Raw genomic sequence first — 23288 nt, 5'->3', positions numbered from 1 at the left:
CTAAAATTTTTATTTAAAATTTATCTAATTTTTTGATGAAAATAACCCAGTTTTTATTGACTTCATGTTTTTACAATGAGAATATTTGAAATTTGCCATGAATTTAAATGTTTTTTTTTGTTATGACAATGTCCTCTGATAACCGTCCTTTTCACGAAAACCTCCTCAAAACGCAAAGTCACCTTTGTATTGAACTGCCATTACCCAACAGCACGGATAAACAGACAGCCGGATAAAAGGGTACCCGTATAAACGGCGCTTCACTGTATTTGAATTATTCCAAGAAAGCAGCAAAAGTTTCATCAAACGCTTGCACTCCATACACAGCTCCCTTCACTGCGCTTTCGCATTCAAGGGTTCCCCCCCCCCCCCCCTCACTGTGACTGTCGCTGCAAGCATCAAAATCCATGTTGTTCGAGGAAATTCATAACAACACTAAAAACTAACACACCGCACAACGTGTGCCCCATTCAAGCAGCGCGGCCTCTTCTAGGGAGCAGGGGGTGGGGTACTCCGGGAAAGGAGGGATGGTGCTGAGAAGCTCGCAAGCAGTGTGCGAGCAAGAGTGTGCGAGTTGATGGAAGGTGATAAATTTTCCAATTGTTGATGTAAGCCACCACGCGTGCAAATGAACGAGATAAAGGTAGAGGGAGAGAGAGACGGAGAGCGAGAGAGCAAAACGGCCATTAGATTGAGGGAAAAATGCTCTCCGGAAAATTGCTACCCCATAGCAGCTCACACCCATAAGTGATGCGCGCAAGCACACACACACACACACACGCACATACGCACAGCTTCAATGTGCTCTGCGGTTGAGGGCTGGTCGCTTTTCCACCTATTTGGTGGCAGCTACAGTGGAGCGCGTAGTTGTGGTTGGTCGTATGCACAGTACGGGTAATGATTTACAGGTGCTGCAGGTTGTGTGGTACGGGTTAAGCGAGAAGCCGACCGTGAGATGGTGCGATAAATCGAAGGATGCTAAGGAAAGAGTATAGAGATGGGATGGGTGTTTTTCTCGCTCTCTCTAATGACACCTATCGCTAGAAAGAGAGACCAAAACGAGAGAGCGAGAAAGAGAGTAAAAGAATGAAGATGAAGAGAGCATTTTCGCAGAATGCAGAGTGCGAAAAACCCGAAAATCAACACACTGCTGTAAATCGGTGTAAGTTGTTCGCTCTGCCGCTCTGTTGCAGGAGAGAGAGAGAGGGAGGAAGGGCATGAGAAACGTCGTATCTCGTACGTCGGGAGCAGGCACCGCACGGGCTGGCATTGTGGGAAGCGTGAAGAAATTGAGCGCGCGAGCGAGGGAGAGCGAACAAATGCCCGCGAGAGCGAGAGATTTTCCAAACGATTTTTTGGGGGCGATCTGCTCCGCGCTCAGCAACGGGACCACAGCACAAGCGGGCCAGGCGAAGGATCGGGAGTTAGTATAGTGCCAGCGGACTAGTAAGTAGTGCAGTGGTTAGCAGTTAAAAATAATTGCACCCTTTGTGGCCCACCCGCCTTACCAGGTTGCTGGGGCAGGAGGAGCGCTGATGCTGGGAAGGAGCGAAGTTAATGGTGTAATAGACGAGGAATAGAAAAGGCGGAAAACCCCTCCCGAAACGGTACAGCACACGGGCTGCTGCAGTGTTTTAAAAGTGATTTTTTTTTCTTCTCCAAATGGCTGTGTTTTTGCATCCCCTCCCGAGCTGTCAAAAAAAAAAGCGGAACTCGCTCTCCCGCTCCGTCGCTTCCTCTCTCTTAGTGAGTGAGGCGTGAGGGTGCACTGAAGTAAGGAGGAAAGGGTGGAAGGGAAAAGAAAAAGCAAAGAAAGGCAACCCTCCTTCCAGCTAAAGAGAGAGAGAGAGAGAGAGAAAGAGAGAGAAAGAATGTGGCGAGAGTGTCCAGTGGAGCCGAAACCCGAGCCAAGAGAGCAAACTGTGTGCGAGCAATAACACGGGTACAGATGGGGAGGGTGAGGTGAAACGAGCATATTCGAGGGAGCAACTCCCTCCTTGTGTATGTGGCTGTGTGTGTCTATGTGTGTGTGTGCGCTCCCCGATGGAGACGGCAGTGTTTTTTAAACGGCTCGCCTGCGAATGCCTCTCCTAGCTCTGCTTCTGCTGTGTGTGTGTGCGTGCGTTTCTGTATGTGTGTGTGTGTGTGTTAATATTTTTCTACCCTGCCACTCATCATGAACCCCCTCCTCCCCCCCCCCCCTCCCCCATTACTCAACACTCGTTTGAGGCCCCGCGTGTATTGCGACGAGTGTGCGTGCGTACGTCGCGGTGTGTGCGTTGTGGTTGTAGTTAACGCCATATTGGTTTTTGTTTCGTGCCCAACGGAAACGGAATAAGCAGTTGGGCCGACACCACGGGCACCACCCCGGGAAAAGGGTTTTTTTTGTGTTGTTTGTTGGCGGGCGGCTACTTACAGCACGTTCGCGCTAAGCGGAGAAACAAGCAACCGTCCCACCAGGCGGGCCCGTGCGGGAAGCGATCATCATCATCCTCGAGTTTGGTGGGTTGGAGAAAGGCGAGGATTTTCTTCGGTACGTTTGTGGTGCGGTTTTGGCCACCTCCAAGGCGGTCGATCTTGGCAAAGAAGGAAAAGAAGAAGAAGGAAGAATCAAAACCTCGAAACAAGGGCAGCAGTAGTTCCACGTGCAGCATTTGGAATATATTGTGCTTGTGTGTGTGTGTTGCCCTTCCAATGGGCTGGAAGAAAGGTGTTCCGCATCGTCCAGCGTGTACGCATGTGTTTGTGTGTGTGTGTGGTGTACCTGTGTGTAAAGCGAAAATTTGTACAGGCAAATCTTTTAATCCCAGCAACCATTTGCGGCGCGCCACATACGGGGAGGGTCGCTTTTTTTCGGTTTAATTCAGCTCGTCGTTCACTGCACCGTGCTTGTGTGTCCCGTTCCGTTGTGGGAGGGGAAAACTGGGAAGTGTTTGTTGGGGAGGAAAAAAAGTGTTTTTGTAGTGGCGGCCTTTCGTGCTGTGAACACGGAACATGGCTGTAGCGTGAGCCGGATTTTGCTAAGGATGAAGAGCAAAATCCCTATCACAGTACGTGTGTATGTATGTGTGTCTGTGTGCGTTATTAATACATCACCAGCCTACCTGCCCAGCGCCTGCTGGGATGCTTCAATCGGCATCATCGGCAGCGGAGCGTCAATAAAATGGGCCCGCTGGCGGGCGTATCTTTGCATCGGCTGTTATCACAAAATCTACCATCGTTTGTTCCCGTGTCTTAGTGTCGCTTACCCACACCAGCACGCCGTGGCGCGATGCTCTCAGCACACAATCATAATAATGTAGCGCTCCAGCCCGAAACCCGAAGCAATTTTGTGCGGAGCGGGCAGCATCTTTTTCTTATCAGCCTGGTGTGGTGTGTGCAGTTTGCTAGAGTTTTCCCAACCAAGTTAGGTGGGCAGGGGTGTGGAGCAGCTGGGATACAGTGTATAGAGGCCCCGCGGATGGGGGAGATTATTGGAAAGCTATTGGGAGGGGTGCTTGATCACAAACAGTTCCAGGAGTTTTCGTCCAAAAAGGTTTTCGATTCTTTCGAAGGCCCCACAAATGATTGTGTGTTTGTGCGCGTGTGTGTGTTTGTGTGTGAGTTGGTGAATGTAATTTTAGGAGAGCAAACGAAACAGAGTGAGCTGCGGGAACAGGAGAACGGCGATCTTAAAAATAGAGAGCTTTCCAACAAAAAACAACCGGGTGGTGTGACAGAGGGGGTCGGGAGAGAACACAAGGAGTGCAGACAATGGAGGGTGTAGAGTGAAAGGGGAAGGTAGAGAAAGAGAAAGAAGAGAAAAAAACGCTGGAGGAAATCGTGGATTTTGTCGGGTGTGTGTGTGTGTGTTCGTTTTTTTTATAATGGAACGAGAAAGTGCGAGAGCTAGAGAGAGAGAGAAAAAAAAGGATGGAAGAAGCACAAAGGACGAAGCAAGCCAGTATTGTACGTTAGTGGACGGCTGTGTTTTTTCCTCCCCATTGTAGTAATCATAGGCAAACTAGTGAAGAAAATGGGTGAGGACCAAATTTTGAATGCATGCCTACTGACCCGAAAAATGCTGCTGGGCTCAGCCGAATGGGCCGTTATTTTTATCCAGCTCTCCTCCTACCGCACCCCCCCCCCTCCCTCCCACCGCCTGTTCAGCTTCTGGCCGAGGGGCACAGTGATGCCGCTATCTACATCAGTTCAGTGCTATCTGCCTTCATGAGCCATCGCTCATCATCGCTGGGAGAGTGGATGTAGAAAACAATGGAGCAAACAGCTCCACGCTGTGATGTGTGTGCTTGTAGTGCAATGAAGCTGAGTCGTTAAAGTGTTATCTCATGTTTCCTTCTTTTTTTCAATCTCGCCAGGATCAGGAAGCGTTTGTGTTTGTGTGTGTTTGTGTGAAGCTAGTGCTTTAGTGCAAATAGAACCTTAGGTGCAAGAAACACAACCAAACTACACTGCAGTGGCTTATCTACGAAGTACCGCGTGCTTCAAGTGTGCGTGTGCGTGTGTGTCCATTCGTGTACGTGTACGTTTGTGGCGGTGACGGTGCATCCTTTCGGCGGTCCCCGATCCCGCTTATCAGTCCGTGACCGTGGCAGGCAACATTGTGATTTAACAGCCCCGATACATCGATCTACAGCGTTCATCTGGGACGGCGCCTACATCTCAAACAGCGAGAGAAAGAGAGAGAGAGAGAGCATAAGGGCAAGAGACTGGATACAACACACCACTCATACACACGCGTCGGTCGGTCACAGCTTCTCCAGCCATATTGCACAGTGCGTGGAATCAAGCGCTCCATTCATCGATTCCGATGCCACCGCTTTGCAGCCGACTGTGCACGTTGGACCAGCCCGACCAGCCTGAATGGTAGGCTACCGCCGCAGCACGCGACGATGGGCGACCATACGCCAGTAGTAGTGCAGCACTAGTGACAACGGTGACAAAAACTAGCCAGCATTCAGCCCAGCTCGCTCGCCCCTGCTCCACGATATGCACCGACGGTAACGACGCAGACTGCTGCTAGGGCGACAGTAAGCGACCAGCATCGACGGAGCAAGCAGAAACAGCAGCCATAATCGCGCAACGCATAACTCTAAGCACAACCGCTCACACACTCATCCACACAAACAACATCGGTCGAAACGTAACACAACGAGGTTTAATGTAACGGGCAAAACGGGCTTTACTGCTGCTGTTGTTGTTGTTTTTGTTGTTGTAGTAGTGCGGCAAGCAGACGGAAGTGAACAAACGCACACACGGCCCCACGGCGTGTGACAACGGTCCTAAGCAAAGCGCGAAAGAAATCACCGATAGAGCAATACTAAACGATAGGCTCTGGAAGCAGCAGCAGAAGGTGGTGAAACAGAACGAATTTTTACACACAAAAATTCGTTTCGACCAAAACAGGTGAGTCAGAGCGGAAACGGTTGTTTGAGTGGTGGTAGTGCGGGTTCCCTGCGTCCGTTGGCTCGCGATGATCGATTTTTGTTTTCATTATCTTTCATTTCATTTTCACGTTTTATTTTCTTACAAATTGAGGCTTTCGTTTAACTTCACACTAAGGATAGTTTTAATGAGCAATGAAGTGTGTTTTTTTGTCACAAATGGTTGGAACAGACTTCTATGCTTACAGAAGCCGGCATGTCTATTTTAAAGTTAGGTATATCTGTGCCGGAAACACTTAAAGACTAGGCCAATCAGTGTTGAATTTGAGTATAATTCCCATTCCCATACATTTCTGGGTTCGTCTTACAATTTATTCACACCTTTCCTACAGATTGTTGGTTCCTTCGCCACTATTTATTGGCATCGTTGCATTTAAAAGCAATGCCAATGATCTAAATGATCTTGGGAACGATCTAAACAAACGGGATTTTGTCCCACCAATTCTAAAAACAAAAAAAACCTTGATAAACTCAGTAACGCTTTGCCATTTAAATAAAATTGAAAGATATTCAATTTAAACGGGTACAGCCATGTGTTCCAACCCATAAAAAAACTCCAAATTGTTTTAGGATCTATTCATTCGAATTCAAGAGCTATAAATTTTAGCTTTTTTAGTGTTTTGTTGATGCATAAAGGAGTGGATTACTTTACAATAATCAAGTTGAGCATTTTGAATTATTCTTTGCTGAAGCCATTTCCGTAAAAACTCCTTTTATAAAACGAGCAATAGATTTTTTTTTATAAAGCTCATTGTATTTAAAGTTAAAAATAATCAATCCAACTCAATATAAGCAAATCAATTGAATCAAAGTATTGACGAAAATGGAAATATTCCCACCGTACACGAACACAACTCTCGAAAAGGTTTTAGATTTTTTTTTTTCATCGACCAATTTAGTAAGAACATGTACGCGCTGAAAGCAGTTGAAAAATTGATCCCACCATCGCTGTAAAAGAACCGTCGGCCTCGGTGGCGTAAATGCGTCGTTAGTGTTTTCCACGGAATTCAATTATTTAAAGCTTTTGCTGTTGAAGCCAGCCCAGCCCGAGCCACCCTTGTTCGTGATTCGTCACCGTGCACCGTTCAGCGTGGTTTGACTTGGAGAGCACCAGCAGCTTTCCAATATAGGTGTTAATCCGCGCTTGAGGTACCTTTCAGCCAGTGGTAGCGTGACCTACCAAACGTGTGTGTTAATTCGTACGCAGCCCCAAGGACGTACAAGGCAGAACACCGTTCACTAATCGGCGATATTTGTTTGCTTTCTCTCACAAACACACACACACACACACGGGTGCACATAAACACATATCTGGGAAGTAAATCCGTCCCCCGGGAGGACGTCCTTTCGCTCCGGGTAATTCGTGGAAAAGCCTTTCTGCGCGCTTTGTGCAGCAGCGCTACGGCACCAAGATCGGCCCTGCAGAAACTATGCGCTGCGTGTTTATGCTAATGCATATCGATTGCCTGGCAAATAATTTTTCCCCCCCCCCCCCCCCACCCTACATGGCGGGAGGAACCGATTGCGGTTCGGTTGCGGTACTGGGCGCCTCCATCGCTCGGTTGACAGATTGGCTAACCGTGTGAAGGGGGAGTGAAAGGATCGATTTAATTTTTGCAAACCACCTGCGCCACAATGCTGCTATCCAGAATTTTATAGCACTCTGAGGCAGAACATTGCTGCACCCGAACTCGACGAAAATGCTTTAATGATTGAGCATATAATGGAATGGATGAATTATAATGAATTACGCGCCAGAGTTTAATTGAAAGATGAAATTTTGATAGCGCTTCCGCTTGAAAACAAATAATAATCATGCATATTGCAATTGTAATCTAAATAGTGGCACGTGGTTCAATTCATATTGATAGGAGATTAAGTTAGGACGCCAAAATGGTACAATCGAATGCTGTTTTTCTATGCTACTGGCCTTTCAATATTTTAGTACCTAAAACCAAGTTGCAATGGCTAATAATTTTTCAATTACTCTATATATTAAACATATTTCCTGTGTGAATTATGATAGAGCAGATAGTTAATAAAGAAATGATTATTTTTACCCTTCAAAAAGATACTTTTTCAAGCTACAATCAATTAAAAGACCTCAATAATAGACTTTACAAAGCAAACAAACTATTACGAAATGGCAAAGCCCTCTCCCAAATGGCTCTTGCAAACATTACACAACACAACGTGATCGATCGGCTTACGGTTCGATTCCTAATTAACCGTGTTGACCTGATTCCTCCAATAAAAGAAATCTGCTCGGCAGGGCTGGCTGCCAAGGGAAGATTTTTCCGAAGGCAGCGTGCGGGCATCGATTGGTTCTGGCTGTGCTGGCGTTACACAGCAACAAGCAACAACCGGCCGGCTACTGACGGTTGCCGTTCCTTCCCTTGCTTCTGTGGGCGGCTTCCCAAAGCGGTCAAATTCATAATTCACAACCTACCCTCACAGCCCCTCATTTCGAGCTGTGGTGGAATCGATCGCCGAACCTGGTCGGAATTTAGGTGGCCGTTCCTTTAGTTTTGATGATTTATTCATTTGCAGGACCTTTATTTTTACCCTTTCGCTCGTGCTGGGGTCATTTTTTCTGATTTTTTTTCCTCCCTGCCTCTCTTTTCCCATTGCGGTCTCGTCATTATTGGTCACTGTCTAGTGCGATTCGATTGAACCCTTCTTCCTGGTTTGTTTCCACGTTTGTTTTTTCTTACTTGCAGTAAGCATTCCTGCGTGTGGGCTCGCCGTGTGGGCGATGGCGCTTGTGGTACGAAGGGCGACCGGTGTCAGCCCTGTCTCGCTAACGATACGCTCATAAGGCTGAAGTTGTTCGACACGCGAAACAACTTCCATCGCTTCTTCAAGATTGGGTAGGTGTGTTTGGCCGCCGGTGCCCGCCGGCATCCTTCGCTGGTGACCACTAGGCGACCAGGCGAACGTGTTAATGGGCGGTTTCTGTTTTATTTTTTGCTTTTTTTTTGCTTTTTTCTCTCCACCAATCCTGTCCCTTTTGCAGAATGTCCTGCAGCGTAGACGGACTGCCGGCGGGGTGTAGACTCCGGGGCATGGGCTCAACCGTTCAGAGTGGTCCACTTAATTCGTCTTTGAGTGGGACGCAAGAATCAAGCAACAATGTCGTGCCGCTACAGCGAGCGCCATCGCAGAAGCCGTGCTGTTTCTGCTGGTGCTGCTGCTGCTCCTGCTCCTGGTAAGTGGTGTCAATCCACAGGCCTCCCCTGTGCTGACCGTGCTCAGCACAGCACTGTCTTGTTTCTCCCTCTCTTACTCTCTATATCTCTCTTTCTTTACATTTTCCTCGATTAAACACATACACGCCATCGGAACGGATTGGAACGGATCGATCAAAACGCTACAACGAACATCGTGTACGAACGCTCCTGGTACTGGCTTGCACCATCATCAACAATATCCTGCTGCACAGGGCTAAGTGGTAAGTGCTATTGAGCTAGCTTGATTTCACATTTTACGCCCACCGCCATAGCGGTGGATAGCGGGCAGCAGAAGTATCCATCCAACTGTGCGCTTTCTTGAGTAATGCGGAGGGTCAATAACTTACGCCCTATCCTGATGGGGATCCACAAAAAAAAACACCCCGTCTCCGATTGGAGGAAAAGGTGTTTGATTATATTTATTAAAAAATACCCCCACGGTGGGTGGTACTAAATCGTCGGTTGCAGGACGTAACAACAAAAAAAAAGGTACGGACAGCACACAAAAAGGCTGACGGCACAATAGAGGGACGCTCCGGGTTTGGGTTGGCTTAGACCGGGACGGAGCAGAACATACGATCCATAAATATTGTGCCGGAAGCCGGAATGACCGGTAGGAATGTCGTTGTCGGTGTCTATTTTTGGCCCCCAAACTTTGGGTCTTCCGGGGAACGATGATTGGTTAAAATGGCTGGTGTGCTTTTGTGCGATGACCGGTAGAATTTGTCAGTTGCATGTTACATGCTACACGTTGGATAAATAATACTTCGGAAAGATGATTTACAGTCTGATTTTCCTGGTAAATTAATTTTACCCTCAATGTGATCCCGTGCGCATTTTTTAGACGCTTAAAGGCGTTTCCGTGTAATTCAGAGAGCCTACCTTACAGGCGCATATGTAGCAGACGCGTTTACGTTGTGTGGTTGAAAGATTGAAAGGGATTTATTTGACAGCTGATAAGTGATAGGTTTAAATTCATGTGATGTTGCTCGTCAAATTTAGATTTCAATTCATGTTAAGATTTAAATTTATTTTAATTGTTCGACTCTTAAAACATGACCGGATTACCCCTATATTAGTTATCTCGTTGATAACACGAGCTTGAGGGAGAAACGGACTGGCCATCGTAACGACCTAATAATAACACAAAAATAAACTAAAAACAGAAATATTAAGGACAAAGCTTGCTCTTTAGTAGTTACATACCAACTACAAAAGATGTATTGCATCTTGCCTACCTTGCAGGCGTAATTCAATAGCTCTCTGGTACACGCCACGTTATTATGTTACACATTTGATATCTTCAAACATCGTAACGTAACGACCTAATAATAACACAAAAATAAACATTGTCCTTCCTTTTGTCCAAAAATCAGCAATATTAACGACAAAGCTTGCTCTTTAGTAGTAAATTACTGCCTACAAAAGATGTATTGCATTTTGCCTACCTTTCAGGCGTAATACAACGTCTCTCTCGTACACGCCACGTAATTATGTTCCGCAGTAGATATCTTCAAACATCCATTAACAGAGATTGAATTGAGAAACGTCATCGCCACTGTAAAATTACCACTACCAAACCACGCAGCTACTGCAGCGCCACATGATGTTCAATGAATGCATGTTCCTAGGCGCGGAGGCGTGTACAGTGCGTACTGGTCATCTGTGGGAAAACAAAAATCGGTAGATAAGATTCTGCTATCCGCACGAGTGTGTGATTGGAAAATTGGCCACTCGAAGATCGAAATGTTTGTGAATGTGTGTCTGTGTGTGTGCGTTAAGGTAGAAGAGCGGAGGGAAGAGATGAAAAGAGGGACAAAGGACAGTAAACGGGTAAAACCGAGCGAACTGTCGGTGTGTGTGTGTTTGGGTGCGTGTATGGTATCAGCCGCCACCACCATTGCTAGTTATTGTATGAATGAATGAATGGATGCTTTTCTTCTTGGTCTTGCCGCGGATACTCTTTTCCTGATTTTGCCCATTGCTGTCATGCCTGGCACTCGATGACAAACGCATGCTTGTGCTCTTCGAATTCGTTCACTACTGCTGCGTGCTCTCCTTCATTGTCTTTTCTCGCCCCTATTTTCCTGCTCTCCCGCGTTATCTCGCTGCTGTTTTGACTCTCTCACAGCTTTTGCTCGTTTTTCTCTCTTGGAAATCTTTGGAATGTTCTGTTATTTTCATCCACAAATAAGACAGCGCGCGAATGTCGATGAGTATGTTTGCCTCCTTTGCGTGATTCTCTCTTGCTCTACAGTATGCTAATTACTCATTCACTTTCTACCCTAAATTAAAACAATATTTAAAACAATTTGTTAAGTTGCTGTGGCATTGGGAAAAAATGAAAAGGAAAGCACTAGTTTTTTCTTACTTTCCTTCTGCTCAGCTCTGCTCAGGTGCTCTCCCGCGATACCTTTCATCTCGAGCACTCCACTCTCATAGGTATCTCTTCATTACTCAGCATTCGATGTATAAGCTCTCTTTCTCTGTCACTGTATCGCTCCCGCTTACTCTCAAACCAATCCTGCATATTATTGATAATAAAATTACACACCTGTATGAGTGATTTCTTCCCAACTCTCCATGGCACGCGAGCGAGAATACAAGAGGCGTGCGTGAGAGCACACTTCGAAGCCTTCCCGGGACAATCAACGGTGCAGCGGAGTGGTTGTAGAGGGCCCAGGACCCAAGTGTGTGGGTTCGCGCTCTTTCCCTGATATTCCCTCGATTTAACTCACACACTGACACCTTTACAACACTCACTCACTGGGTGTGTTTGTGGTGGTATGCGTGCCGTATTCTGCGTACTGGCAAGCGTTTCGTTAAGTTTTAGCCCACTCACCACCACCACCCTTCGTTCACCCATTCACCCACCCTGCGCGAGCTTTCGGGAACGCAAACTGAACGAAACTTTCACTCTTGCCCGATGTTTGCTCCAGCATTGTGTGTGTGTGGTGTGTTTTTTCCACACATTTCTGCTGTCTCATGCTGTCTCTGTTGCACGCATCGCTCGTCGTCGTGGTCGATGACGTGTAGCGCACGCCGTACATGCGATGCATGCGAGGGCCACATTTCGCATCGGGCAGAGGGAAGATAGATATGCGATGGCTTACAGTTGCGCCCACCCGCGCGCACTGTGCCGCTGTGTGGTGAAGATGTAAAAATGTAAACAAAAATCCATCAACCCACCGACTCGCGCAGAGAGGGTACGCGGAACGCAAAGGCACGGTTCGCTGGGCGACACCGAGTGTTGGTGCCCCGAAGGGTTAGGGACAGTGCTGGGTGCCGCGTTGGGTTTGGCGTGCGCGCCTGTCAGTCGGTGGATTCATTCGCTGGTCACCGTTCTAGGCGTGCGGTTCTCGGTGTTCTCGCGGGGCTTACACTCGGTGTTGGATACGGACGTGGTGGTTGTCGATCGTTTGAGGGTTGGTTTGTGGAACGCAATGAGTAGAGTGTGCAGTGATTGCAAATAAATACATTTTTGAGCACAAGCTTAGCAGTGCGACGGGTTGATGATCGTGCAAAATGGTGTTGTGTTGGAAGTTGTGCTCAAAGTGTTTCAATCTGATGTATCTCTGGTTGGAATGATTAAAGCAAAACATTATTTTTGTGTTCCAAAATATCATTCCAATGTATTCACTTGTGTGTTAGCAGTGATCGTACGCTCCGTGTTTGAAGTGGATTATATTTATCGCGCTACAATCGGGTGTACACCAAAACAGCAAATAAATCTACGCGCGTGTTAGTTTCCAGTGTCTCAATACCAAAGCATTACGTGCACGTACACACCAATCCAGCAGATAAGTTTAGTCCGAAGGGAATGGAAATTTCAGTGAAGATGCAATGGAGAGAAACATACGGCCCTCACACACCTTGCTTGCTCTTATCCTCGCGTACTCGCGTTCATCTGCAGCTGTGTGGTTTGCTAAATTCACCAAAACTAGTGCGCTACACAACACACACATACTTACACAAAACACCATCGTCTGATGATCACAGAATTAAAAGAAACAACGAAAAAACAGTTTACCCTCCTCACACTGCACAGCACTCAGCGCGCTCTGCCCGTGCTCCGTGCCCGGTCAGGGTGAGATTGATCGTGATAATGTTTATTACCAGCAGCGGAGCCGGAGGTGAATCGTGGTCCCCACTAGGTTTCCTCTTCAAGCTGGCAGCGAGATCGTAGGAAAAGATCAATTGCACAGCTCGCCCCGGAATGTGCGACTTTTTGGAGCGTGTGCTTCGTGCCTTATTTTGTGATGTCGATCGGCGCGGATGGGGATGGGGAAGCAAGGTTGGAAAGGTTTACAAATATTCCTCTACCTCGCACGGCGCGGTTTCCGGCGACTGTTGGCCCGCACGTTGTTCCTAGAATTATCTATCCGCATTTGCACGATGGGTAGTGAGCAGATGGGCGTTTTACTTGAGTGTGTCATTTGAGGGAAAGAAGAAGCTGTGAAGCGATGTTGAATAAGTTGTATCGCTCCATCATCAACCTTGGGCTGGGGAATTTATGTGTGTCTGTGTATGATCTTACATTATATGCATGCTGAAATGCTTTAAATAATCGTTCAAACTGCAATGATGATTCCACGGCGCGGTGTTCAATCTACTCATGGAGACGCCTGGTTACTTGTACCGTTTTGAAATATTGAGCTGTTTTGCCCAATCGGTTCGATACAGTTAATCGATAAACGGAGCAGGATTTAAAAAAAACAATGTTTTCATACATTTAAAATTAAATTAAACTAACATTCACTATATACAGCTATATACAAGGTTTTCATGGAGACGCCTAGTTGTTGAATCGAATCGCAGCATTCATAATATCTTTCCGTTTATTGCCTCTTCTCTGAGCAGAAAATGAATTTTTGAACCCATTTTCAGCATCCTTCAAAACATAAAACGTTGATTTTCAATCAGCCTTGATAGCTAGCTGGCGGCACATAAAACCCTCATATGCAGTCTCCATGGAGGCGCCTGGTGATCAGTGCTGGATGTTGTTAAATTTTACCCTTTGCTTTTTAAAACGTACTTCAAACTATTTTCATCTTGCACCTATACGACCACAGTGGCACTTCCTTGAATGACCCGTTAACACGCCTTTTACGACGCTATACCGCACATAAAAAAAGCTTTTTTCCCCAATGACGTGTTTCATGGGCGAGATGAATCAAACGCGCCATGGAAACGAATAACATCCGTCGCTCGTAGCCCTCCACTCTGGCGGCAGTGTAAAATCATCGTCTGTAATAGTGCCATTTGTGTTTTTGTTTTATTTTTGCCCTTCCCTTCATCTTAACATTTATGCGCGTCTAGCGCATTGCATGATTGCAGCCTTTCAGGCTTGGTTTGCCTCGCTGCAACGTCATCATCGTCACAACTTTCAATCACGCGCTTGCTTTTGTTCGCGTTTGCTCAAATCAATCACCGTGATTGAGCTGTTTGAGAGATCGCTTCCTTCACACTCCACTCCTTGTCCATCCAATCGTGCCGTGGTGCTAACGGGAACCCGATAGTTAAAGTGCTCAATCTATCAGCCGCTGCCTTAATAGGCAGCATTCCAAAGGCTTCGTGTGTCATCCGGACGCTCCCGGTGACATAATCGATTAAGGCAAGTGTCATTTGCCACACAGCAGGCGTCGTTTGCCTGCGTCGGTTCGATCGACTCCCAGGCGAACATCGTCCAACCGGCTGCCGTTTGCAAGAAAACGGGCGTTGTTCCAAACACATGCACCTAATCAACAAGTAGTGCATCTGGACGGTAACCTTGCTACACCGCCTTGCCCTTCCCCCGCCAATCAGCCGGAAGTCGGTGTTGTTGCACCGCCTGCAAGGGTATATCACCTTCGTCCGGGTTCCTTGTTGCTTCAACGGTGGCGTCTAATTTTATCGTGCAGTAGCGTGCACATGTGGTGTTCACCAATGCAGCTAACGGGGTCGCAATGGGACGAAATGTGTAGCTGCACTTTGCGTGATTCCACGTGCAATACAAAGCGACGGGCAGGCAAGGCAGGAACGGCTCCATACCTAAATATACCTCATATTCGAGGTCTAGTTTAATGCCGTTCCATGATCGGGATGGGATGGACTGCGGCAAGGTTCGGGTGCGGTTTGGGATGGGACTTTGAATAACATAAAATCGTGCATTTGAAAGCGTATTTCAAGCCGGAGTTGATTTTTGCGCTGCTAAATTGGAAAAGTTGTGTGCTGCTACTGCTGCTCGCACAACATACAAGTGTTGCTTGATGGATTTATGGGGTGCAGTTCAGTTGCCTGTTGAACAATACTGCTTGTACAGTGCAGCAAGTGCAGCTAGCGAGTGAAACTAACGTTGTGGGATGTATGTTTGTGTATGTCGTTTACGAGGAAGTCACAAAACTGTGTGTTTTACAAAAGTTTCTGATCCTGGTTCGTGCTGCTGGCTGTTTGCCAACAGCAATTTCTAATTAGTGTTGCTGTCATAATTTAATTACATACAGCGCAACTATTGTAAATTTGTTTATTTGACTATTATAACGCGTAGATGGATGAATCATACGATACAACTATTGTAAACGTGTATATTCACAGTAGAGATCATGAAACTGTAGAACATTTGCTTGCAAACATGAATAACCACAACAATTCGCAGAAATAATGTTTAGACCTCTTCAACAACTGGTATAAAAATGAAGTAAACGACTTTTCAATGAGGATTTCATCCTTTGATTTGGCTATGTTTTTCATGAAGCGTTACCATAAGTTATCTAAAATAGGAACAAAATCATTACAGTTAAAAAAACTAGATCGAAAAGATATTGCTCAAATCGGAAACCCGAGCAATAGCCTAAAAAAGGGTTGGTACCCCCATTTGAACACCCGCCTTCCTACCCGTGGAATTCTTACGGAAGTGTTATCATTCTCATTAGGAATCGAATTTCCCGTAAAGAACATTACTCACCAAAAAGCTTGAAGAGAGAGCTTAGTAGTTATTACTGGAATTCTGGCTCGATCTATATGTAATTTCCGCGGTGTTCTTATTAGAAGCCTACGTGCCTTGCTAGCGTTTGATATGTTTTCTCTTATAATTGTCGTTAAATTAAACAAACTTCCAACTGGAATTTTGGGTTATGGGGTTTCTGGTTGAGCCGCAGTTTAAGGGTGAGTTCTACCTATCTCATTTTCCCATAAGGATGTATTCTGCCTATCTCCAAATCTAACAAGCATAGAACCACATCCTTCATGCAGTGATATTGCATTTAAATATTCAATGAATTGTTTATTTCTATCAAACCCATTAATCTTCATTGTGGACAGCTCTATTGTCCTGCGTGGAAAACAGCAACAAAAAAACCGCATTAAAAAAAAGAACTCGCACAAAACCGTGCTGTAAGTAAATCGTCACAATGAAATGTGCGTTTCCCCGTACCGTCAACGACAAGCGGGAGGGAGAGGTTGGGCGAGCTCTGTCGGATTGTGACGGGGGGAACACAAACATCTGTCATAAAACCTTGATGGTGACAGTTTTTCGGACGCCAATCGTCAAACCGCCACCGTGTTCATAACGATATTTTATCGATTGTGCGTTGCGTTGCGCTGGGTTGCGATTTGTTCGTTTCGGTGCGTCTCACTATCGCACTACCGGGCGATATTAATGTCCCTCAGTCCCTCGGCCAGTTTTTATATCGCTGCGCGCGTTTAAGCGTTTCCCAATGCACACGTGTAGCACGACTGGGAAGGCCAACGGCAGCGTGACTCGTGGGGGCAATGGTAAAGAATGAGGGGGGAGGAAGCAAAATTTTCACAGCATTTGGGGCTCGCGATCGCGCCCACCACCGGCGCCAAGGAGCGGTATGGGGAGAGTGCTAACGATGATGACGGGTTTTTTTTTTCGTAACGCTTACAGCTGGCACGATGAATTAAGGCTTGTAATGGAGGGTAGGGGTAGTTTTTCCTTCTAGCTCCTTTCCAACTTTCTTGAGCCGTTTTCTGTTGTTCCTTTTGCCTTCTTTTTTTTACGCCACAACGCTCACTTTACGAAACAAACAACAAAGCGCTATTGGGATTTTTCGGATAGTTACCAACAGTGTGCAACACACAGGCAGTGGATTGTTCGAGGTTTACTATTTAATGCCTCACTAATGGTTTTTTTTCTCTCTCTTGTTGTACCGCTTACAAATGGTGGTGGCCTTCTTTGAATTCCTTTTTTGCGTCATCCTTTCTTGGTAGGAAGGAACCTTCAAGGATAGCAAGCTAGCCTCACTGGAACCACGGTGCGGAAAAGATCCGCTTGCCTAGAAAGAGGACGGAAAACTACACAGTCAGCAAACAAAAAACAACAATCAGAATGGCCCCGCGCAAAAAGAGCCGCGCAAAAAATCTTTCCACTTCTTTGTTTGCTTGTGTTCTCTTTTGTTTTCTTGTGAAGGATGATTTTTGGGAATTTTTGTACGCTAGAAGTGGGCAAAACTTTAGGCAGAAGCACACGCAACAAAAAAAGGTCAAGAACAGTGAACCGGTGACATCATTCGTTGGCACACACGAATGGCTAAGCAATAAGATGCGGCTAAAATCCGTGCAGCCGTGTGTGATTGAAAGCGTTAACGAGGCCGAAGCTTCTGCCAAATTGGGCGCACGTTGGTTGTGCTATTGCAAGGGATTTGGAGTTTTCTGACTGCAAACACCGAACCGCCGGATGGCATTGAAGGTGTGCAACGAACAAACAAATAGAAATGACCGTGGGAGAAAAGAATAGAACCTGCCTTTTGAGTGTTTGTGGTTGGTTGCACTGTTTGCCGGATGACAAATCCTGCATCCTGCACTCATCACGGCATCCATTCGAGAGTCGCCATTCTGGCTTATAATTTCCCATTTACAAAGCACCCAAGTCGTTACACTCGCGGAATGCGGATGCAATTTTGTTGCTCATTTATCAGCACAGCACGATATCGTTGCGTGTACCATGTGGAGCTGTGTAGTCGTTATGGAGCAACAGAAGAAAAGCAATATTTATAACTGCTTAGTAGTCAGTTTTTGTTGCACCAGTTTGTGTGTGTATGCTAGGGCGTAGCTGCATCAGCGCTCTCATTTGCACATCAGCACAGTATGCTTTATCTTCATCATTTCCGTTCCGGCATCCTTGACGGCGGTGGAGTGGAGTGTGAATATTTCTCGGCGATTTGCAAGTATGATAGTACAATGATTTACCGCGCTATCACTTTCTTGAACTTGTTCTTGAGATGTGCTTTGGTAGGGGGTTTATGCGGTGCTACGAATATGAAACAAGATTTTGTTAACTTACAGACAATTCTGGGTTACGCTTTGGGGATTTGTTAAGGTTTTCATTATTGTTTAAGCACTTGAAGGAACCATTGCGTCACTTTTAAATGTAATAAAAACCTGTATAATAATGTATAAAAGCCATCTACATACTTTTTTTTACAAAAAACGATGAAATGTAACTGTGATTGCATACATTTAGGCGCTTCAAATCATTTTTGTTTCCTTCTACAAAACTTTAGGTGTAGAACACAGTAACGCTCATAGCAAGAACACGGGATTTTATCTCTTTAATTCAAGAACAAAGGAACAGTAATTAATTAGCTGTACATGATGTGTCCGACGAATCATAGCCCTGTCGTTGCCTGTCTGTGCCTGAATTATAAATCCTGTACACACGAGATATGCTTTAACCGGTGAGGACAAAGGACGTTCTACCGGATTGATGGTGGAAATCTTTTCCCAGCACATATTCTACCCCGCCCACGCCAGCTCGCATAGATTCCTTTCATCCATTTTAATGCACAATGAACGCGCTTAAGCCCTCTGTGCGAGAGGTAAGGGATTAATATCGAGCTGCCTCAAAAAGCCTTATCGCGTGCGCTCTAGCTACCGCCTCCGACAGCTGAGTGATTGAGAAGAGTGCGGCCTACGGCGTTCCATTCGGCGCTAATCCGACACCTATATCCGAAAACGTTACCGATAAAACGGGGCCAAAACGGGGAAGTGGAGCCGTCTGCCTGGTTCGGTTGCGATTATAAACTGTCGGGATGCTAATTACATTTCCTTCGCCCGGGTACAAAGACACAGAGAAAATTGCAATGTGTGTGTGCTTGTGGGTGTGTGCACTAAATTCCTTACTCAAGCACAAATGACACCCGGCAATGTTTTTCGCTGAATTGAATTAAACCACTATCACACTGCACCGGCAACACACAGCCCTGTTCCTTCACTTTGAAGTGTTCATAAATGACCCATTTTGCTCCCGCACTGTGCAACTGTGCTGGGTACGGAGAGGGGAGGGAGGGAAGACGCTGTGGAGGACAAGATGAGCCCTAGAACAGTTCAGCACTGCACTGCAATGTAGCCGTTGGCATAGATACGCTGTGCGGCGTTAGTAACACACCTGTCTTCTCCCACTTTTTGCAGGCATGGGCTATGAGTTTGAGGCAGGAGAAATCGGAGAGAGTGAAATTCAATTAAAAATTAATTTTAAAATCTCACCCGTTCCGCATCGTCATCTGTACGTTGACGGTAGCAGTGTGGTGTGCAGGGTCTTTGCACTGCCACTAAGGGTACACTACTGTTTGCCACTACTGGTAGTTGACCTGCCTGCGAGCGCTGTGATTGGTGATGGTGGTGTTGGTGGCGGCGGTGGTGAATGTGTTTGCCATGAAACTGTCACTATAAAACATCATCCAGCTTGGACGTGGAATGGACGTGCAGGGGTTTAGTGTCTTTTTTTGTTTCAATTTTGCTCTCTTTCACTGACATGTCACATTCCAATCAAGCGTATTTCGTATAAAAAAAAAGTTTTGGTATTTATAAATGTAAATAAAATGCTAATATGATAGAGAGTTGAAGAGGTAGAATATAGTTTTAGCTTTTAAAAATGCTTTAGGCTACAGTTTGTGATGAAAAAGCAGTAAACACTGCATGAGACGATATGCCTTATATCTTCTTATAGACCAGAAAATTCCAAATTATTACCTTTTTTTTATTTGTTTTTACTATTTCTTACATTCAAATTGATGTGTTTGCCACTTTTTTAATATCAAAAGCATTAAAACTCTACAATTTAAAATCCTGCCAGCTTGATTTCACTTTGATTCATCATTCCCGTTCACATCCCTCCTTCACGGTAACTACACAAAAGTACACAGTATATGTGTGCGTGTGTGTGTCCATCCTGACCCTCTTCACTAACAATTCCCCGAACGCCACTTGGCCTACTCAGCGAAGCATGTGTGCGTGTGTGTGTGTGTATCTCTGAGCACTATAGATGACTGACATATGCCTTTAGCGAGAAAAAAAGGGATGAGACGGGGGCACGGTAAAAGAAATAGATCAATCCATTCACCCGGCTAAAGCACCCACACACGGAGTACCCATTTCAAAGGCGGCCCTAGACGAACGTGAACCGAAAAGTCAGCAAAGCCCTATTTTACCCGCGCCCCCTCCGGGGGGAAGCAGCACCTCCAGGGTCACTTCACTGGAGGGCGTTTTCGTTTCGAAGCGATGTGTACAAGGCAGGAAGGGCGAGAATGGTTGGTCGCTCCATCGCGATTAGCTTCGGCAAAGGCAAGAAATTGTCACTCTTCCGTACGGTTGCACCCGTGTGCCCTCGTTGCGGGTTGCTGACAGATTCAGCTCCTCGTTTGATTTGCTCGGCGCGCCTAGCACGCCAAACGTTCACGGGCAGGCATGTTGCAAATGATGGCCAAAGCCTTGCCGGGATCCCTCGCTTCACGTCGTGGGCTATCTGCTATTTTTATTTCACTTTTCAAGGCTTAAATGTTCCCCCGTCTCGGTTCTAGCACCCCATCCTGCTGCCAATGTGCAAATGTGTTGTAAGATGTAAGGAAGCAAATGAGAAAAGATGTTGTCCGTAGCGAACGGTGTAAGCAATGGAACTGTTTCGCTCGCCAAGCTCAGCGTGCTGTTTGAGGCTCCATTTTGTGTTCTTGCTGACTCACTGGTGCGATTCTAATAGCCTCAAAGCTTTCGCTGTTCGCGATAACTTGCAAAATAAAACGGCCCAGCAGCAGTACGCTCATCAGGTTGTCGATTTGAATCCATCGGCTCGAGTGTGTTGATTGATGAAAGAAGGCAGCCGCTTGCGCTGTTGATGCCACTGCTGCTGCTGCTGCTGGTTGATGCCTTCTGCCCCATGATGAGCCCCATGATGATAAACATTATGGGGCTTCTTTGCTTTGTTGTTTGGGGCAGGTTTTCTGGAAACAAGCAACGTAACGAAACCTTCGGACGAAACCCCTCCACAGTGAGTTCCTGCTTTGATCCGATGCCAAACATTGGAACAGAGAGGGCCCACCCAATTCAGGGGCGTTTGGCACCTCATCGAGCAGCATTATCTGGCCACCTGGGGGCAGCAGCCCTTCATCAGGGTCGGGCGATGTGTTCGTGAAACGGTTGAATGACTGGACCGGTTAAAAGCGCTTTAAATAATTGCCTGTGGGTGGAACACTGCTAGCTACCCCCACGTGATCGGGTTGGATTTGGGTGTGCTGTGTGCTGACGGGGTTTATTTTTGCGCAACATTGAACCCGAATATCCTGGGCGAGTGTGTGTGTCTGTTTTTTTTGTCTCGGTGACATGCATAGTGACTTCATTGAGGAGCTATGTAACAGTTTGTTTTCTTTTTTTACGTGTGTTATTTTTACTATGGCAAGGTTCAAAGAAATTAAGAGAATTTAGTTCCGTAGGCGTACAATGAAACGAGAATAGTAAGGCCGTTGTTCGATGTTGACTTTCGCATTCATGTTAAAAATGTTATAAACGAGCACAGTTTTCAGTGAAGTTTGATGCTATTTTCAAATTATAACTGCCTCTATAACAGAGCGGAACTAAACATTATCATCACCATTCAAGGAAATGACTAAAAAATTGAAATTGAAATCCGTTTTAGCTCAAAAGCCTATATATATAGTCTGCAGATCCTGGTCACGGCACCGATGATGTCAATTGCATCTCCTATTCAAACGAACCCAAAGCGATGGAAACGCTTGGATTTCCTAGTCATCAATTCGATTCAAATAATCGATTACATTACTGACCACCACCAACATGATGTTGGGTAATGTTTTTTTGCCATCCCAATTCCGTTTGCAAGTGGTGCGAAAAAGAGCAGCTTCTCTGTTTGTGCTTTTCCAAGCAAAAATTAAATATTCCTGTTAGAGAGCCCCCTCAATTACGAACATAAACTGTCCGTGTTTGCCCCGTGTTTGCTCAAGCAAAACCACAAAGCATGCAACCCTTCCGTCACCCGGCCATTCCAACCCACCGAGTGCAGGGAGTGTTCCGTTTCAAGGCTGCGCTGCGAGCGCCATTGTAATGACGCTTTTAAACCACTTTCATGTCACCGCGCATCAGGAAGCGGCAGGTTGTGCTTGTCTATTTCCTTCTGCTCTCTCTCGCCCACCCGCTCGCCCCAGCCCAATGCTTCATTGTCCTTCAAAGCCCTCTAAGAATGTGGCACCGTACACTGTACGCTGGAGTGTGTGTGTGATCTATTTCTTTTGAAACAATACACCACACACTACCACCTGCACCAAAATGTAGAGCGCCGTTTCAAAGGAGGAGAGGTTAAAACAACAGCAGCAAACAAACAGCGAATGAACAAAAAGCACCAAATTTCCACTCCATTTTCCACACGTATGGGGTGCGGAAGGGAGCAGAGAGAGGGACAACTAACAGCGGGCAGCGATGCGTCAAGGTGGAGGTGGAGCAACAGAAAAACAAAACACATTAGTGATAGGAATTGGCTGGCACGCTTCAATGCACTTAACCTGCCCTAAGGACAATTGTTTAGCCAGCTAAATAAAGACTAACCCAGTGCAAATAGATTCAACAACCTCTGGGGCAACCTGCTTGGGTCGGGGTTGTATGTGGCGCTTGCAAAAGCACCAACCACGGGTTGACTCCTAACAGTCTCCAGGCCTGGGCCGGTTCACCAGGTCAAGGAAGCGCAGGGAAGCACCAGAAAGCAGCAGCACACTGCAAAATCCAAGAACAATACGAAAAGGCACCGACTTACTTACGGGTTGGGGGAAATGAATAAAACAACAAACGAAACTTCAACACCGGAAGCGAGAGTTTCTTCCTTAGCGCGGCCTTTCTCCACCGGCTGCCCTTTCCCTTCTGGGTTTGGTTGCGCGTTGCTGCACCAGCTGGACACCCGCGTGGGTTGTGGTGCTTTTGCCCTTTTTGTTTTCTGCCGGCAGGAGTGGTTGAGCCATTGTTTTTCTTTGTTTCCGTTTTTTTTTGCTTTGCTTTGCTTTTTGCGTTCACGGGAAAGGGGGAGTTGCGTTCGTTTGCATGCCCTCGGGGGAGGGACGTTGGCGCGCGAGCGCCCACTTGTTTGGGGTGAGTTACAGCTTGTCCCATGCCTTGCACGAACAAATGTATGTGCGCCGGCCAAGCGGTGAAGTAAAATAAAATCCCTTTGCCCTGTGGTAAAATAATAATGAAGGATATCCAGGCGAAAGGTGATGGTGTGTTGCAGGAGAATTTTTACTACAAAGAAAAAGGGGGCCAAAACCATCGTTGTCGTTCGAAACTTTCGGAACTCTCGGAACCAAACGTTTTATGGAAACCGGGTTTTCAGTTTACAGAC

The 23288-nt window shown here is 46.3% G+C and overlaps 1 protein-coding gene across 1 annotated transcript in view; it reads left to right on the top strand.

Moving 5' to 3' along the window:
* The first annotated feature begins 1276 nt into the window (after nt 1-1276).
* The window catches only part of LOC120948639 (regulator of G-protein signaling 17), a 33755-nt gene continuing 11743 nt past the window's right edge, over nt 1277-23288 (top strand). The window contains exons 1-5 of the mRNA XM_040365212.2: nt 1277-1607; nt 4359-5406; nt 8165-8314; nt 8461-8652; nt 8887-8895. Coding sequence (XP_040221146.1) covers nt 8462-8652; nt 8887-8895 — 200 coding nt within the window. The 5' untranslated portion in view covers nt 1277-1607; nt 4359-5406; nt 8165-8314; nt 8461. The remainder of the gene's footprint in view (nt 1608-4358; nt 5407-8164; nt 8315-8460; nt 8653-8886; nt 8896-23288) is intronic.

Source organism: Anopheles coluzzii, chromosome 2, assembly GCF_943734685.1.
Source record: "Anopheles coluzzii chromosome 2, AcolN3, whole genome shotgun sequence".
Classification (NCBI taxonomy): domain Eukaryota; kingdom Metazoa; phylum Arthropoda; class Insecta; order Diptera; family Culicidae; genus Anopheles; species Anopheles coluzzii.
The sequence above is the reverse complement of the archived record's forward strand: the minus strand, read 5'-3'. Positions and strand labels throughout refer to the sequence as shown.